Raw genomic sequence first — 18,960 nt, 5'->3', positions numbered from 1 at the left:
TTGTCTCCTGGCCACTTAGAAGGAGGGAACTCAAACACAATGATTTCACTACACAGTAGGGAACGTCTGGAGAAACAGAGAGCTACAGTGCATCAGCACTTCTGTCTTGTTTACGCTGGAGATCGCTACGTATGCCGCATACAATTGGCTGCACGGCCTGCCAATCAACACTGGACTGAAGCGGCACTAATAAACAGCGAGAGTCGGAGGATGGAAAAGCTTCTGAGGGCGGAGGGAGGGGTAGGGGCTCACTGGAACAGCCAGGGCAACACAACATAACCTGAGCCTGCTCTGCAGATCAGCCAACGCTGCACAGACCTGCAGCTCTACTGAAAACAGAAGGAGCAAGATCATCCAGCTGTTCTGTAGATCATCAATGCCCAGACCTGCTGTGCTGAAAGGACAGCCTGCTCTGCAGATCATCTATGCCCGATTGAAAGGGCAGGCTGCTCTGCAGGTCAGCCCTGCTCTGCTGTAAAGGGCAGCGGTCTGTGCAGATCAGATCTCCTGTAATGCCTAAGCAGAGGGACTCTGGGCACAGCTTTGCTATGCATCTACACCTTCAGACCTGAAAACACTTGACAGAACCTGCCTAGCTCTGCACTGCAGAACCGAATCCCAGCTGTGGCACTGAACTTGCATCTGCCGACCTTGCAGCATAAGGAGGTGAGTACGTGAATCTTCCCCAGTACCTGATTTTCTTCCATGTATTGACCTTTACCTTAAGGGTTCCTGCAGTGTAAGGTAAGCAGCGTGCAGGAAGAGTTGACCCCCTCAGCCTGCCCTGGGTAGTTATCATATTATAGACAGTGGTGTAATTTGTTACCTGTTACCCCATCCAGTATGGTGAGAGAGTTGACCCCAGTCACCCTGCCCTGTGTGTTTTTTATATTAAAAACAGCTGTGTTACCTGTTACCCCATCCAGTGTGTGATGAGTGTGCAAGACACTAGTCACTTCCTAGCACTGACATCTGGGCACGTTTCCCCTATGTGAGCAGCCACAGGAAGCCTCTCTGCGCATTTCTTGTTTATTTAAGCACAGCCAGTTCCTAACACAGAGATCCCCCCATTGATGAGGTGGCCCAGAGGATCCACACAAACATCCTAAGCTGGAAAACCATGTCCTTTAGACCTGACATTGGACTTATCTGTACTGCAGATTGTTTCAATGCAATTTGACCAATATGCCATTCCATTTTTATAAAATTTTAATTATCTTATTAAGTCATACTGCATAGCTGCACTCATTTAGCTGCAATCTGCACTATGCATTTTTAATAACTGTACATTTTCCAACCTTTAAAATGGTACCCCCTAAATGAGCACCCCAGAGCTGGACCAAGGGGTTTTGGCACACAAGTTCCTAGTGATTATCTGCAGCCTTCTCTACCATTAACCTTGTCTGTAAAAGTATGAGGTCGACACAAAAGCACACCTCTGTTTTCAAGAATAGTTGCACACCTACCCCATAGCTCCAGCCATGCTGTGTAGCCAACATCCTGACTGAGATTTAAAATAGGCCCTGGCAGTACACAATAGCCCAAACAGCCCCACCACCAGCTCTATGACACATTACAGAAGCACCTCTGATGTTCGCTAAAATCTACAAATAACCAGTCTGGGACTAGCACTTTAGCACTAGATCAAGTGCATAAGTAGTAGGGTTGCACCTGGGGAGTCAGATTTTAGTATGCCATGCAGAGACCATTTATTAAAGGTGTACCCCATTTAAAGGAGAAGGTTGGAGTATAGGTAATTGCCTATAGGGGCTATAGCATACGAACAGTATAAATGCCTGTTTCAAAAGGTGGCAGCTAATGTAGTGCTTTAATGGAGAATCAGTGGAGTCTTAAAAGTTGCACCATGCTGGTTGAGTGGTTAGCCAACTCAGCCTTGGAGGGGGTCTTAAGACTAATGCCGCCCAGGTTGCTATGTGCATAGTGTTTGCACTCTTTCAGGTGCTCAGGTTTCTTGTAACTGCACAAAACACTGGTAGTTAATTGGTTTGTGTCCTATTAAAATTAAATTGTAATCCCATATTTAGGCGCCACCTTGCTCCTTTAAAACTGGAATTATTTATCCTGTATATTTATTCTGTTAAAGGGGTTGTTCACTTTTACGTTAACTTTTAGTATGATACAGAGAGTAATATTTTGAGACAATTTGCAATTGGTCTTCATTTTTTATTATTTGTATTTGTTTTAGTTTTTTAGCAGCCATCTAGTTGCTAGGGTCCAAATTACCTTAGCAACCAGGAACTGGTTTGAATAAGAGGCTGGTACATGAATATGAGATGGCCTGAATAGACTGTACCTTATATTACATGAATGATTCTCAGAGTTCCCTGTATGTATATATAGTTCAGCCTGCAGCCTTGCACCTTTTATATGCTCACAGAACCCCTCAGTGACTTCAAATATCCTTATAATTTAAAGTAGGGGGTCTTTGAACTCCATAGGTTGTGTAGTCTTTTGCTTCTTTATGGCAGGCTTGGATTAGCAATCTCTGGATTGTGGCAAATGCCAGAGTGGCTACTGTAAGATGCCATAGACAGTGACTATTTATTAAGCATGTGGGGGCTGTTTGGGCCTCTGTGTACTTAAAATGCCAGGACCTATTTTAAACCCAGTTCACACCTTCTATACTGTCAAGTAACTCCCCAACCGTGATCTGTGATATCATTATCATTGATTATTGTCCTGGACAAGCAACACAGGTTTGGGCACCTCATTTGCTATACGCTGCTACAACTGTAATTATCTCCAGTTTTATTAATCAGAATTTGTGGGAGTGTTTATAGGATCTGCTTACGTATGTCCAAGCTATGTGCTTGTTATAGTTAGGGTAGGGTTATAGCATATGTCCATTTAACTCTCTGTGGTGGTCAAAATACTTTATAGAATAGCAATTGTGTTTTAAATAAACTTCAAATCCATTGATAATGTTTAATGAATGTACAGTTTTATATTGAAAAATGCTTAGAACAACATTTTTAGGTGAAGTTTACCTATAATTTCCTCTGTAATTGAAAACCATGGGAAAGCCGTCTGTAGTATAGACACTGGTGGCAAAAGGTGAAATATTCTCTGCTGTTTATAAGATACTTGTGCAGGCAATAAAGGTGCAAGCCTTGGTGCAAATATGTTCTCAAAAGGGGTGGTTCACCTTAAGATTAACTATAACTATATAATAGAATGGTCTATTCTTAGCAACTTTTCAATTGGTCTTAATTTTTTATAGTCTTAAGTTATTTACCTCCTTCTTCTGACTCTTTCCAGCTTTCAAATGGGGTCACTGACCCCCAGCAGTCAAAAAAACGTTGCTCTGTGAGGCTACAACTTTATTGTCATTGTTACTTATCATTACTTGTCTGTTTATTTAGGCCCTCCTCTATTTATATTCCTGTTTCTCTTTCAAACCACTGCCTGGTTGCTAGGTTAAATTGGACCCTAGCAAACCGGTAGATGCTGAAATTCCAAACTGTTTGTTTAAAAATGTGTATGCTTGTCAAAGAGGGAGAGTCTATATGAGAGATAGGACTAGTGTGTGCAAGAGACAGATATGACATTGCTCTGTATATGTAAGTGTGTGCTGGTAAGATAAAAGATGTGTTGGTGTGCGAGTGAGATAAGGACTTGTGCATGTCGGTGTGGATGCTTGTGTGTGTGAGTCCTGCGTGTATGACTGACATAATCAAAAATAGGTCACTTGTCTTTTTCACACTACTGGATTTTGTGGAAGTGCATAGTGATCAAAAGTAGGATTACACTAGCCTCCAGACATGGCCTGCCGCTGTATGCTGCACACTTAAGGTGGGTGTTTTTATATTTCTGTAACTTACTTTTACAATTGCAAAGTTGCTAGGAACAGACCATGCTATAACATATTAAAAGTTACATAAAGGTGCTGGAACCAAATAATTTACGGGGACCAGTGTCATTTGTGGGTAGAGTGGCTTGTTTGGCACAATGGGGTATGACTTGCACCAGTCACAGAATGCAGTATATATACAGTGCCATTTCAAGTGTTTACTTTAGCCTGTGCTAGTTATTTTCCTTTATGTTAAGGGGATTGGTCCCCTGAAGCTACAAAGCCTGTAGTACAGTTTATGACACCTACAAAACCGAGTTACTTTAAGGCATTGGTGGACAAAATTCTCATTTGTGGCCCCACCCATAGAGCCCCAAACATATTTGTGGCAGTACTGCCTTCTCATTTTTTATCACTACTCACACACACACACAGTTGCATGCATTAGAGCTAGAAATGGAGAACAGAGCTGGGAACTGGACTGGGTGGGAGGTGGATTCAATAATTCAAATAGTTGTCAAATCTCCTGTCCTTCCTTCTATTACTATAAGTAGGCAGCTTAATGGCATGCGCTCTATGCCTGGGCCTTCCCACAAATCCAGGCCTGTGGTGGAGCTCTCCCAGCTGATTAAAATGGGGGTCTACAATTAATACAGGTGCTTTATTCAGAAATCATTCCAGGATGATGGTGGGTCACCCCATTTATTAAAGCAACAATGCCCCAAATCCTAATTTCAGATGGAGAAACAATGAATTAAGTATCCTTGTTTTGACACAGGAGTCTGGGCTAAAATTTGTAGTTGTATCTGCTTTCAACATAGACGAGGCCCTTAGTGCCATGGCATCCCAGCGTGCTCAGTGTATTTGAAAGCTGCCAATTAGTTTCTCCTAGTTTTAGTTTCATGGTGACTTTTCTCATTATGGATATGATATTCTCTTCTAAATAATGCTTTGTAGCTCTGATGTACGGTATTCCTCCTAGTGTGCCCTGTGTATATTACCTTTATTTTTCCATGTACAGTAAAGGATGAGGACATAGCTAAGAGTTTGCAATAACATCATCTCCTCTACTTATTTGCACTAACATGCGAGAGAGCTGCCCCTCTGTTTATCTTGGCTAAAGCATTCACCGTTGAGTGCAATTGCATCCGTACCAAGGAGACCTCTTGATGACCACACTTCATTGCTAGGGATAAGGATCACTCTCTACAATAAACAGCATGCATTAGATACCACAGTCTCAATAATAGAATATTCTTCAATAGCACAATATGCCTTTGGGCTATTACTTTGTATATATTCTGGTTATGGTGGACTTTTTTCTAAATCTAAATGAATACTTCTCCCTTTAAAGAAAAATAAAGCTGAACATATTATAGAAGGGATATATATGATTTATTGAATAATACAACTTGTCACTTTTATGACACCTATCCTAACATTTTTAAGGCATAAAAACAACTGTTCAATATGTTTATCAGACTTCTTCAACATGTATCCACTTTCCTATTTTCTTTTGACTCCACTAGGTGATTCCTGAACCAAACAAGCCTCTAATAACTTCAAGATCTGGAAAACAGATAACAACATGTCAAAATATAAACTTGTTATGCTGAGGCATGGCGAAGGCGCCTGGAACATTGAAAATCGCTTCTGCAGTTGGGTTGACCAAAAGTTGAGCGCCGATGGACTCAGGGAAGCTGAGGAGTGTGGGAAAAAGTTAAAGTCTTTGGGTTTTGAGTTTGACCTTGTGTTTACTTCCATCTTGAGTCGATCCATACAGACAGCATGGCTGGTTCTGCGGGAGCTGGACCAAGAATGGGTCCCCATCCAGAGTTCATGGCGACTCAACGAACGGCATTATGGAGCTTTGATAGGTCTTAACCGAGCAGAACTTGCCTTGAATCATGGAGAAGAACAAGTGAAAATCTGGCGAAGGAGCTATGATGTTTCTCCTCCACCCATAGACGCGAGCCACCCTTATTATCAAGAAATTCACACAGATCGGAGGTATACGACTTGCGATATTCCAAAGGAAAAACTACCAAAGTCTGAAAGCTTAAAACAAGTACTCGAGCGGCTTCTCCCATATTGGAATGAAGTTATCGCGCCAGAGATTAAGAATGGGAAAAGGGTTCTTATATCAGCACATGGCAACAGCACAAGAGCACTTCTTAAGCATTTAGAAGGTATGGTTCCTTACAGTATATGCAATATAACAACAATTATGTAAAATTGAACTTATGATCCCCCTATTTTTATATAGCAGCAGTTTTGTGTCTTACTTATGCAACCCCAAGGATTCCTAACAGCCAAACTATTTAGGTGGTCGGAGTGAGTGGTGGTATAGTGTGGGGCTATAGTATAGCACTTAGAACCACTATTGCCACCTGCAGTCACAATGATCCATTTAAAATAACCTGAAATCTCCCCAAACAGTGCCTACGATTGGCCGACATTTGCCCTGTTTTTAAGAAAGTGAGTTCGGTGCTTTAGGACCATTACTGACGGCACATGGGTTAAAGGGCACTTGTTTTTGAGCATTCAGAAATTCCACCATGTCATCAATTAGCTTTGTAACTGGTGTACTGGGCAGGACCACTAGGCTCCCATATATACACATCATTCCTGAATGGCAGGAATATCTTGTAAAAAAGTAAAGTGGTATGTTGTGCCTGACATTATTTCCCTCTAAGGTACATAACTGCACTGAAGCAATAAATGTGAATATGCCTTGCAGCTGCTAGCAAAATGGACAGGCAACATTCCAGACCCAGAGGCTGTTTATTATGGAATGTGCCCTGGTGACAAACCCATTAAATGAGTTGGTGAAAAGCCCATTATAACACTACTTACGTAAGATCTTATTAGGCAAATGAAATACATGTATACATTTGTCCAAATCTGATGAATCTAGGCATCAGGATTGGCATAGCAGCACTGTGATTGATTGTTCATTGGCAAGCTCGCAAGGTTGAACATTGTGGTTTTTAGGCTACACCTTTATCATCATCACCAAGCTAGATACTTGACGTGCCTTTTGGGATTGGTTTTCCATGGGTGGTTTAGAGCCTTGGTTGAGAGGCCCACCCTTAATATCAAGTTAGGATGAATTTAGGGTGAATGCCTATTTCCTCAGCTAAATGCTCTTGGAAATCCCTTGGTTCCCCATGGGTGGCTTAAATCTTTGGTTGGGGGTTCACCATGAATTTCAGTTAGGGACAAATCTAGGATGAATGCCTTTTTTCTCACCTAAATACTCTTGAAAGCCCATCTAGTTGGTTAGTAGGATTTGGGGGAAAACATTGCCATACATATTTTGTCCAGAATTATTTGCAACCTTGTTATGAGCTAATGTTAGGTCTCAAAGGGGAACTTGAACTGTTCAAAGAAGTCTGACTACCAGTGCTCTAAAGGAAGCGTGGGTTAGAATTGGGGCAAGATATCCTGTCTGACCTTTGCCATAGTGACACAGCAAGCCTACTCTAATGAGGTTATACCTCTAGTACCACAAATCATTGTTTTGTTTGATGCCATGGCAATGCTTGTTTGTTTTGTATCCCCGTGCAAACATCTACTTCCTTTTCTTGGCTTTAGTTTCGGACCTGTTTGTAGAAACATTTTTTTTTGTTTCTGCCATATATAGTGAATGATTAGATAACTTGCTCCGTTAAATACATTTCTGTTACATTAATTCATTCCTTGTAGCTATACTTTTAATTGTGGTGGTCCTTTCAGTATCTTTGAAATAATTTTTATTTTTATTTATTAATCTGTATAGCGTTGCTAATGCCAGTGCACATGGCTAGGCAATGGGTGACCATTTGAAAGAATTTGGAGTCAAAGCATGGGCACATTCCTGGCATGCACTAGACCAGCCCTGGCCAGTTCTTTTATTTGTGAGTGTAATAAAAGAATGGGACTATTTAACTCTCAGATTGTCTATACGGATAAGCCTTTATAGTAAACAAACATTATTATATTTATATATATATATATATATATATATATATATAATATATATATATATATATATATATATATCTCTATCTATATCCAGGGATGGGGTGACGGCACTCTCAGGTCCTGAGAGTGCCGTCACCCCATCCCTGGATATCTGACTCTCTGCACAGGCACCCAGGTATTGTCTATCTTTATGGTGTGCAGCTTATTGGCAATCTATATATAGATATATATAGATATATATAGATATATATATATAGATATATATATAGATAGATATAGATAGAGATAGATAGAGATAGATAGAGATAGATAGAGATAGATAGAGATAGATAGAGATAGATAGAGATAGATATAGATATATATATATATATATATATATATATATAGATAGATAGATATATATATAGATAGATATATATAGATATATATCTATATATATAGATATATAGATATATATCTATATATATATATATATATCAAACCAAGGGTGGTACTCCGCTTCAGTCTTTTCCCAGGTGCAAGATAAATAGTTTTAATATCAAAAAAAGACCAGTAACGCCGGATTTATTGCAAAAAAATTAGTACAATATTAAAGTAGTACATTATTATTATTATTATTATTATACACATTTTGATAAAGGTCTAAATAAAATATATATAATATTCTTTCTGCTATTCATAAGTTAATTGCAACTGGAAGTAGTAGAGAATTCCAATGCAGAATAGGCCACTATCTATCTAACTGTCTAGAGGCAGAAAATGCAAGGTGTTGTTTAACAAGATATTCTTGTGACTTTTGCAGGGCAAAAATGCATGGGGAAGCTTTATTATTTTTCCCTTGGCAACCAAGGGGCAACCATGTGCAGACAACTCTCCTGTATTTTCTGGGAGTCACCCTATTTTAACCCCCTTTCACCCAGTCACCCACAGCAACAGGCCAGTCACCTGCTGTCAGTAATTTGCATGTGAATCTTACCTTACCTACGCCATTGAAAAGAGTAGAATTGTCAACCGAAATCCTTTGGATGCAACGGAGCAGGCCCTAGGCAGAATGAGGTCAGAGCTAGGGGCAGGGCAGGTGGAGCCAAGATGCACCCAGACCAGTTGACATCTCTGCATTTGTATATGATACAATAGAAAGGCACCTATATTATGTGTGGCCACTCATGTTCATTCCGTCTGTTTGGCCAATGGGCTGATCAGTGTGAGTGCAGAACAGATCAGCCCGTGCATGATCACCTATAGCTTAAAGAATATCTAGCACATAAAATAAGTGTTCATCCACAATGTTGCTTCTAGGACTATTTATACCAGAGCAAGGGATTCTATGGGACACATCCCTAACTGTTCTTTAGAAAGCCATCCAGGTTTCTGAGCTCCTTGAGGGAACCACTGTGCTAGGGGGTCTGTAGAAGGGGAGTAAGTTAAAAATGGCAAACTATTATGATTTCTGTTATGAGTATAGTCTAGCCATTGGTTGTGTTGGGTTTGTTAACAATGAAGTTGTGATATCATCACTGTATATAAAGGCGAGCTACATTAAACCTTGTGCATTCATATTAACCAGTAAGCCTAATCTAATTCTAACCTGAGACAGCCTGACATGGATGGGTGATGGGTCACCTTGTTTTGGGGGTCACATAGAAATAAAAACAAATTATTATTATGTCACTTTCATTTTCATGTATGGAGTTTGTATTGAGTTTACCTGCAGGGTTTAACATACCCCTCTACCTCTATATGTGAATATCCTATATGTGAAGAATACTATTAGTATGGGTATTCTAGCCAATTAAAATTCTAGTGACTCCTGCTTTAGAACATTAAGATAAACAGCCTGTGGATTTTGCTTTGTACCAGCCGGAATATAAAACCCATGTTGAATAGGGTTCATTAACTAAATGGAATCTTTCATTTCTAGATTATACAAGTTACAGTGACGGCTTTTAATTTATTTACACTGTTTATATAAGGCTTTAAAGCGACAGGATCATAGGAATAAAATGAATATTCTATTTAAAGGGGTGGTTCGCCTGTAAGTTAAATTTTAATATGATGTAGAATGGCCTGTCATTAGAAACTTTTCAATTGGTCTGCATTTAAAAAAAAATATATATATATATTTTTTTTTTTTTTGCAGTCTTTATTTAGTCTTAATTATTTGTCTTCCTGTTTTGCCTCTTTCAAGCTCAGAAGGGGGTCACTGACCTGGCAGACAAAAATTGTGAATTCACACCACTGCCTGATTGCTAGAGTAAACTGAACCCTACCAAATTGGAGCAAGGTATAACAAAAAACTAAACAATTCAAAAACTACAAAAAATAAATCATAGAGACCAGTTGCAAATTGCCTCAGAATATCTCTGTCTACATCTTCCCAAATGTAATTTAAAGGTGAACAACAGGATCATTAGGAGCTGTTCCGCTTATACTTACCAGTCAGCAATGTTACAGGGATGCCATGCTCACAGTTTTGGGAGTTTTTAACTTTAATCTCTTTGTGCACAGTAGAAGATGTTTTTTTACTGATCTTTGCCTGACTAAAGCAACTTTTACATTCTTTGGTACTGCTGTTGTTTAGATTTTATATATATATATTTCACCACTTCAATTATGTCTGAGGCTACAAAAAAAAGTAATTGTTGCATTGTGAAAACATTCCAAAAAATAAATATTTACTTTCCTTAAGGGAAGGCTGCCATCTTTTAGTAAAGGCTTGATCTAATTGGCGGGCGGGATTTTGCCAATGACCTTTGCAGTTGCCAGACTCCTTGGTGGCTAGGTTGATATTTACTTTATTTTTAATACTGGGTATTTTTTTTCTGTCTGTTAATTGTTCGTTACTGTATGCTCTGTTGGCTCAGGCTGTAGAACTGAAATAAAGCAATGTCACAAAAATGTAAAATAATCTCTTATTTCCCCCTTCCTGAAGCACTGATAAACCATGAGATATGCATAGCAGATACCTAAACTGACCTGGTTATGTGTACATTTGAATTGGTATAAACATAATAATTATTGCTGTATTTGCTGTGGAGGACAAGTCCTACAGCACAGCTAAAATGGCCATACATGAGTAGATCTAGCTGCTTATTCAGTCCATTTCAGACTGAATCATCTGCTCCTGAATGGGCAGCATGTAGGGGGCCAAACTGGGCACTGATCTACTCTTTGTTCAACCTTGCCAAACAAGGAGACCTTTAAGTTTATGGCCAGCTCTAAGGTTGCTACCTTTGCCTGAAAGAATTACAGGTTGGCAAAGTAGTGGAGGTGGTGACATGGGGTTGGGGATTGTAAGGTTTGGGCTCAGCATTGTCTAGATCAGGGATGGGATTGAACAGCAAACGGAAGGAGACTGTTATGTGTAATGAGATAGTTTGGGGGTGAAACAGGGCAGTCTGGCAGTAAAATACCAGTCGGGTGGCAATCCTAAGAGCAGTGAATAGTGAATTTACTGCTTGGGTTTCCTTATACAGTCCTAAAACGTACTATTAACCTTATGGTCCCCCTAGTAAAATTGTCTCTAGTCTGTGTGTGTGAGGATGAGATTTTGCCAGTTTGGCTGTAAAAGACAGGCACAAAATGTAGTCTGAAAGTTTCTGATCTTTTCACCACTGGTCATAAAAAGGCTTGGCTCAATTCTCCTTTAGATCAGGAACATCATTATTCTCAGTTCATAGCTTAAGCAAAGGTCTTTTTCATATACAAAATATTAATTCAAAATAATTAAATTTCAGTAAATCATATTCCAACGCATGTGCTTTTCCCTAATGTGATATAAATATAAATACACACTCGCCCATTAGGGAAAAGGTCATACAGGGAAAGGTCAAGGTGAAACCCAATCCTTGGTAACCTAGTACACTGACATTTGTGAAACCGTGTTAGTATAGGGACTTGCCTATGGCAGCCAGCGTCTTACAGGTCCATTTAATATCTCCAGTTATCTGTATGATTCTGGCACTATTGTACCTAAATTCAGTTAAATTAGGTCTGTCCAGGTTGGTAAACAAATACAATACTTATATTGGGTACAAACTTTTTTTTTTTAATGTACTAGTTGTGACATCAAAAGATGTTTGTTATATTCCTGTTTTAAATCCATGGTCGCAGTGATTTGTGTCTGTTGGACAAATACAGGCGGGGGGGCTAGGAGAATAGTGTTTTTTGCCCTTAGTTTGAAAATGAGTCATATCTGGACTTTTTAGTCAAAGTTACCCTCGGAGATTCAACCTTTGGTCAGGGGGGCTTCCTCTAATAAGTAGCTCAAAGATATAGAAAAACATCCTACAGCCATAATTATGGGAATATTACTGCAAACCTTACCCTATTTGACTTCAAGCTGGGCTTTCAGATATATAAGAGAAAAATTAAGAATTCTACCCTAATGTCACCTTAAATGACCTTCAGTCTCAGCAACCCTGCCAATGCTCCAAGTCCTCCCAAGCAACCGCAGGGAACCCCTGCCTTAGATGTTTACTGTTAGTAGCAGTAAACAGTATGCAAACTGTGGATTAATGGCTATGGATTTCTAGACCATGACAAAGCTTTGCCATTGTTACAACATAATCTCTTTGGGGTTTTTTCTTGACCAATAAAATCATTTAAGTTTTCTTTCTCTGTTCTTGCTTTTCACAGGAATCTCTGACTCGGATATTGTGAACATTTCACTTCCTACCGGTGTCCCTGTGCTCCTTGAACTTGATGAGAATCTACATCCCGTCAAGCCTCATGAGTTCTTGGGTGACCAAGAGGCCATCCGAGCTGCTATAAAGAAAGTGGAAGATCAAGGAAAAGTGAAGCCTAATGATAACTAAGGAAATGCCCCAAGTGTTTCCCCTTTGGACAAGAATCTGCGGTGCTTTGTTACAGTCTCTTGTTTGCATAACACAGTGTAAATAGAATATTATTTTTGTTGTTGGTTGCAGGTCTGTATTGGCATTTATTTTTCATGCGCTCAAAAAATTATTTCAAAAAATCTTTTGAGTATTAAAGTGCAAGCCTGAGGTGGAATCAATACACTCCATTTAAAATTTTACTTGTGATGCAGTTACCTGTAGTGAGTTGCAAGTTAGGGGTAGGGGAAAGGAACTTTAGAAGATGAGCCTCCAGAAATGTCACTAGTAGCTATCAGCCTCCCAACAAGAAGTTGTATGGGCAGCAGGCCACCACCACTAAGGTCCAGGATGTAGAAGGCCCTTAGAAAAGAGACATTTCTCTACCCTTTTCTAAGCAGAGCAACATCAGAATACTTTCCTCTTCTTTTGAGAATTTCTCGGCTATCAGCCTGGTTGAAAGAACTGACCAGCAGATGGTGCTGTTGCTTGAATTTCATTATATTAGCGGTGTAAAAATTGCTAAAATCTTGAAACTCTGGGAAAAATGTATGTAGTTTGCAAAAGTGCATTAATTTATTTTGAAGTTTCAAACTTCCTTTAAAGCACAATACATCCATGGTTGTATTGCATAGCCTTTTTAGCACAGGGTGCAGAATCTAGCAAGTGTTTTATAGTAGACAATGCTAGAGGTAGGAGCTACTTGGTGGGAACCTTAAAGCTTTACGGATCATTTTTGACTCAATATTTGGTTTACATAGAGCTAGTGTAGATTAGGAAGGGTATATCACACATAAACATCTAAATTTTAAGACATGTTATAAGTATGTAGTGTGTGTATTAAACATTTATTACCTAGAGAGATTTTTTGAGTTAATTTAGTTTGGCAGGTTTCTATTTGCTTAATACCAGATGTGTTTAACAGATATGATCAAGAGAAAAAAGTAACACCCTGTTACAGAACTGAACCCATAGTATTGCAGGCTATATTTAGTTGGCTTTCACTAAATACTTTCCCAGGAGCAAATCTGGGAGCCCATGTTGCTGTCTAGGAATATCTAGGAAGAAGTTTGGGTGCACTGTAAGATTTACCTCCCATTTAGTGCCTCCATCTCTTATCAAAGAACTGTAGTATTAGGGAGGTAACAGACAGGGAGAGTAGTCGCCCCACGACAAATCCCACAGGCAAGAATGTAAATCGCCAGTGGGATGGCATACGCAATGCTGCAATTTCTGGAAGTCGCCCAAAGTTGCCTCTCCTCATTGCGGGGAGATTAGTTGCCCGCGACAATGAAGATTTGTCACGGGACGACTAATCTCCCCTCGTCTGGCACCTCCCTTAATGATTGTAACCTATGGTATTATGGTGTAATGTACATTGTAGTCTAGCATTAGGGCAACCCACTGTTTAGCAACAATGCCATTTCATTTTTTTTTTTTTTTTTAAATAAGAACTAAAGACTATGGCTAGAAATGTTGTATTTTATTTACTGAAATTAATGTACCAAAATATAGGTTCAACAGTCCTATAACAGTAATGATTCAGGCATTCAATTTTTTGCACAGCAGCTCCCCTGCTGAATCTGGTTAGGCTATATTTTGCAAGCCAGTGGCACTGCACATGCTCAGTTTTCTCTGGGCTGTTGCTGTGAGGCTAAGCTTTATTAGGTAACACCTGGCATTAAAGCTGATACTTTGGGGCTGATTATTTATTATATGCAGGGAATCATCAGAAAATAAGGGGGAGATTCTGGGGGCATCTTCATAGACACAGATATTTACTTCTAAAGGGGTGCTTGGGCTGGTACAGAAGCCAAAACCATGACATGTAGCATGTATAGACCAATTCTTTAGCTGAAGTTCTCCTTTAAATTTTAAGTTATTGCTGTTGCCACACAAATAAGAACGCTCAAATCAGACCCACTACTATTTACAAAAAAATTCACCCAAAACTGATTTTTTTTTTTGCTGTTGGCATTTTGTACAAATGCTTCATTTTTTGTTAGTTTTCCACAATAATGTATTTTTAATACATTGACAAATCATTAAATAATAGCCTGGCAAATCTGTATGTGGAAATGAATTGCTTTTCCCAAGATTTATAATATTGATAGCAAAAAGCTATAAGTGGGGGAGATTTGTGCTGTTCCTTTTCCTTCTCCTAGGAAATGTTGGGGCTGTTATTGTGTTTTTGTTTGCACTAATGTTCCAGAGGAAAAGAAAAACTAGATGTTTATTGACCCACTAAAAGTGGAAATAAAGACCAAAGTAAAATTTTAAACCTAAAGCACTTTTGGGCAGGTTGCTGATTGGCTGCCAATAATCATATTTCTATAGTTATTAGACCCAAACCAGACTTTGTTCCTGTTAGTACAATATTTCTTTTTCTCTTCAGACCAGGTTGATACCTTGTAATTAACCAATATTCATTGCTTTAACTCAAGAATCGAGGGTTGAAATCCTAGTATCACTTATATGGCTTATATAGTGTAGTTTTAGGACTGTAAAGGGGCAGATTTATTCTAATTTTCATGGTTTTCTGAGGCTTTTTAAACCATGACTAAACTTATTTCCACTAAAACCATGAATGTGTATTCATTTATTAAAAGATCCGAATCGAAGGTGCATGAACAAAAAAAGGCGTGAAAAAAGTCAACAGCAGCAAAAAAACCTGAAAACCTTTAAAACCACGAAGCAAAGAAAGATCCAGTTGTGAAAAGGACACCTTGCACTGACTTCTACATGATCTTGACAGCTTTTAGATGGCGTATTTTGGATTTGTTGAAGTTTTGTTGCATAAAAAGTGGCAAAAAATTACATTGTTTTTCTATGACAAAATCATATTTTTGCACAAAAGAATACAAATCGTGAAAAAAACCATCACCCTTGATCATAGGACAAACTGAAGTGAGAGAATGTTCAATTTATAATAAAGTTATAGTACAATATCTGCAGTTTGTTTAAAGTAAACCTCCCCTTTTACAGGGCCACTCTAACTCTACAACATTATGATTAATGCAATGGAGAACATATGTTGGCATAGGTTTACCTTATATTTCTGTATGGGCTATGAGAAAACCTAGGGAGTAGTCCCTGCTCAGGCAAAGTGCCATTTGCAGCCCTGTTAGTTTGGCCACATGCCCAATAGTGCAATATTATAGCTAATAGTTTACCCCTGAAATGCTAACCTATATTTCTTTCTGTTGTTTTGCAATGGCATTAAAAATTAAGGTTGTAACTATAGAGCAAGCAGACTCAGCTGGGGGCCTATGAGACATAGGGGGGTCCTATAATGATTTTGGTGTGGTTATACCACTGATACAAACACATTAGTAAAGCTGTGGAAAGTGAAATGAAAATATGTGGTCAGGCAGTTTGAGATACACTGGCAACCTAGGCAAGGTTAACATGATCTGCTGAGTCAGGAACGCATTCATAAACCTAAACAAAGGGGAAAATAAATACACATTCAGCTCTTAATATTTCCCTGGGGAACTATTTAAAGGTATAATGACCCTTTAATCAAAAAAGCTTACTTTGTATCATTTTCCTAAAGCTGTGTTTATAAGGGTGACCCATATATTTTTCTCAAGCAGCAGTTATTTGCAGCATGTTAAGGCCTCTGCTGGTTCCAGTGCTACGAACAACAACCTTAGGCCCAGATGGATAAACAATGAATACAGTAGTGTTTTGTTTGGGTTGTGTAATAAAGCCTATTCACCAAAAACTAGAACCCGAATGTGGTTTAGGGAATGATCGGCCAGCTTTGACATATTTATTTATATATATCAGTCACACCCGGCTTGATGCAGAACAAATGTAAGGTCCGTTCTTGTTAACTAATGCCAGTGCTGTATCAGCGCAAGGAGTTATTGGATAAATAGGAAACTTTGTTATTTTCCAGTATATATGGCATTTGATGGTAAAAGTCTAGGAATATATTCTATATTTTTATTTGTGCATAGAATGTATTTGTAAAGCAAAATGTCTTACATGTTTATTGCTTTATGATAAGAAAAATGTTTTTAAATCAAGGATTTGAGTGTGTGTATTCTTTATTCATCCTCTGTTAAACAGAATGATAATATGGTTAAAGGGACACAGTTATTAAACTGGTGCAGTAAGGTCCTGCCTCTGAATTTTTACTATATTACTATGGTAATATGGTAAGCTAAACTCAGTGATGAGGAATACCTCTGGTTGGGCCTACCTTCCTAGTGCTGGGGTGAAGGTATTTTGTAGCTGAACAATAATCTGTGCATCAAATTTTTTTGCTTTTATGTCCCAGACCACCCCAAAGCCTCACCCCTTTTATTCATATAATTCATATGAATTGCTCCTCTTAAATTAGGTCACTTGAGAGGGATGGTGTGTAATACTTCTTTTGGATTGGCTTGGTGGACACATTCATTCTAGAAACATTTTTCTGTGTGCCTTCCAAAATTTTGGGCTTACATGCCCCTGGCCACCCCTAACCTTGCCTACATTTGACCAAGCCTTACCCCTTTCAGACAGATATGTATGAAATGCCTGTCTTTAATTAGGTCACTTGAGAAGTATAAGGAGTATTTATGTATTAAGTATTTATGAAGACCATGGGCAGAATAGGGGGGGGTCTTAAATGAGTAAGGCCCTTTGTGCGTATACAGGCAGCACTTCTGCCCAGGGTCTGAATGCACTGTATATCTAACGTCAGAAAATACTAAGAGGGGTAGCCTGCTGCATTAGTGGGTGCTTATTCCAGCCTGCATCTGGCACCGCTGACTAAATTTTGCATCTACATGACATGTAATGAATGGCAAACAGAGGCATCGCTGTGTTCATAGGAGCGACTGCAGGTCTCTGTGCTCTGAAATCTGTGGCAATTAGTTTAGGATAGAGGGCAGGGTGCAAAGAGCAAAGAAAATGGAACACTCATCAAACCTTCCAGATTGTAAATCTATGGTGTGTAACATTTCTTTGGGACTGGCTAGGAGGATATGTGACTGAAGAGACACTGAAGATTACCTACCCTGGGGAGAGCCCTGCCAATACCTGGGTGGTGTTTTCAGACCAGTACCTTCTCACAGGCAGATTTTTCCCCTGCTGTGGATCTTGTTACTGGGATAAAAGTATACTACCAATTGTAGTTATCTTGAAACATTTATCTGTGTGCCCCCAACATGTAGAGCTAATGTGCCCCTGACCACCCCAAACGCTGCCCACTTTCGACCCAGCCTCACCTTCTTTAGTCTAAAATGTATGAACTGCCCCTCGTAAATTAAGTCAGTTGAGAATTTGGGTGTGTAATTTTAATTAGGATTATATGGGTTGGTATTGAGACCTGTAGAGGGAGAGAATTGCACATACTCAGACTGTTCTGGCAGGAGGATTGGTTTGGATCCTGTTGCATTACATTACTTTATAATTCTGCTTAATGCATGCAAACACATTATTTATTGGTGTCAGTAAAAAGCAGTATACAATCCCCCCTTGACCACAAGAGCCAGTTTGTAAATGCCCCCGGTACCTCAGCTGACAACCAGCCTTGAAAGCTCCAGGCACCACCATATGTAGACACTTTAACGCATTCATTGATTCTTCTAATTTCAAGGAGTAGCGCTATGTATGTGTTCATTATATCATATATAAGTCCTCCTGATAGTCACATAGTCTCTCAAGCTGTAGATGCCCAAGTAATGAAAGGACATTACATAACAGGTGTTATTTTATCTTCAGTGGTTGTTTCTCTTACAAGGGAATAATAGGAGTATAGGTCAGCTTCAGAAAATGGTTTATCAACAGTCAGGCATTGCTTAATATATGTAGAGCCTTCGGAAGTCCTTCATAGGAGAAATTAATGTTATGTAAGGACCCACAGGGATAACAGTGCATATGGATGTAAATTTGCTGCTAGTGCCATTCCCCTAGTTGCTAGGCAGAAGCCTCTGTATCTAAGTTATTTTATTTACATATGATTGTTAATGACCCATAGAGTAGTGACCAATTCCTGTTACGATTTAATATAGTGATTGTAAAGGGGTGTCTCTCTCTTTGGCCTCCATCTACTGACTCATCTAGATATGTAGTGGGCAGCCTGGTGTCAACAAATCCTTGTAAAGTGATTTACCCTAAAGGAACAGCCTTGCTTGCTTGATTGCTTTTGGTATATCAGGCGTCAACATATAAAAGAAGAAACTTTCCCTCCCTTTTATGTGTTGAACATTAGCCAGGGAATGGGGGTGATTATGTAGCCACCAGAACTTTGCTGTCACTGCTCCAGCATCAACTGGATATTCACTCTGTGGCCCCCAAAGGTTGGTTGTGGCTGCTGGAATGACCATATTATACAATTAATGTATGTGTTTT

At 39.2% G+C, this 18,960-nt stretch overlaps 1 protein-coding gene across 2 annotated transcripts; it reads left to right on the top strand.

Moving 5' to 3' along the window:
- The first annotated feature begins 278 nt into the window (after positions 1-278).
- Positions 279-16,646, top strand: bpgm (bisphosphoglycerate mutase). 2 transcript variants are annotated; one of them, NM_001016599.3, is given in 3 exon segments: positions 279-666; positions 5,341-6,000; positions 12,416-15,282. In NM_001016599.3, coding segments are annotated over 2 exon segments (780 nt in total). In that variant the 5' UTR covers positions 279-666; positions 5,341-5,399; the 3' UTR covers positions 12,595-15,282.
- The last annotated feature ends 2,314 nt before the right edge of the window (positions 16,647-18,960 follow it).

The sequence above is a fragment of the Xenopus tropicalis genome, chromosome 3, assembly GCF_000004195.4.
Source record: "Xenopus tropicalis strain Nigerian chromosome 3, UCB_Xtro_10.0, whole genome shotgun sequence".
Classification (NCBI taxonomy): Eukaryota; Metazoa; Chordata; class Amphibia; order Anura; family Pipidae; genus Xenopus; species Xenopus tropicalis.
This window is presented reverse-complemented; position numbering and strand designations above follow the sequence as displayed.

Bases quoted from the DNA above. Each gene is read 5' to 3' on its own strand.
- bpgm (XM_012959032.3), top strand. From the start codon at position 5,400: ATGTCAAAATATAAACTTGTTATGCTGAGGCATGGCGAAGGCGCCTGG. The intron at 6,001-12,415 runs GTATGGTTCCTT...TGCTTTTCACAG, and splicing joins ACTTCTTAAGCATTTAGAAG to GAATCTCTGACTCGGATATT.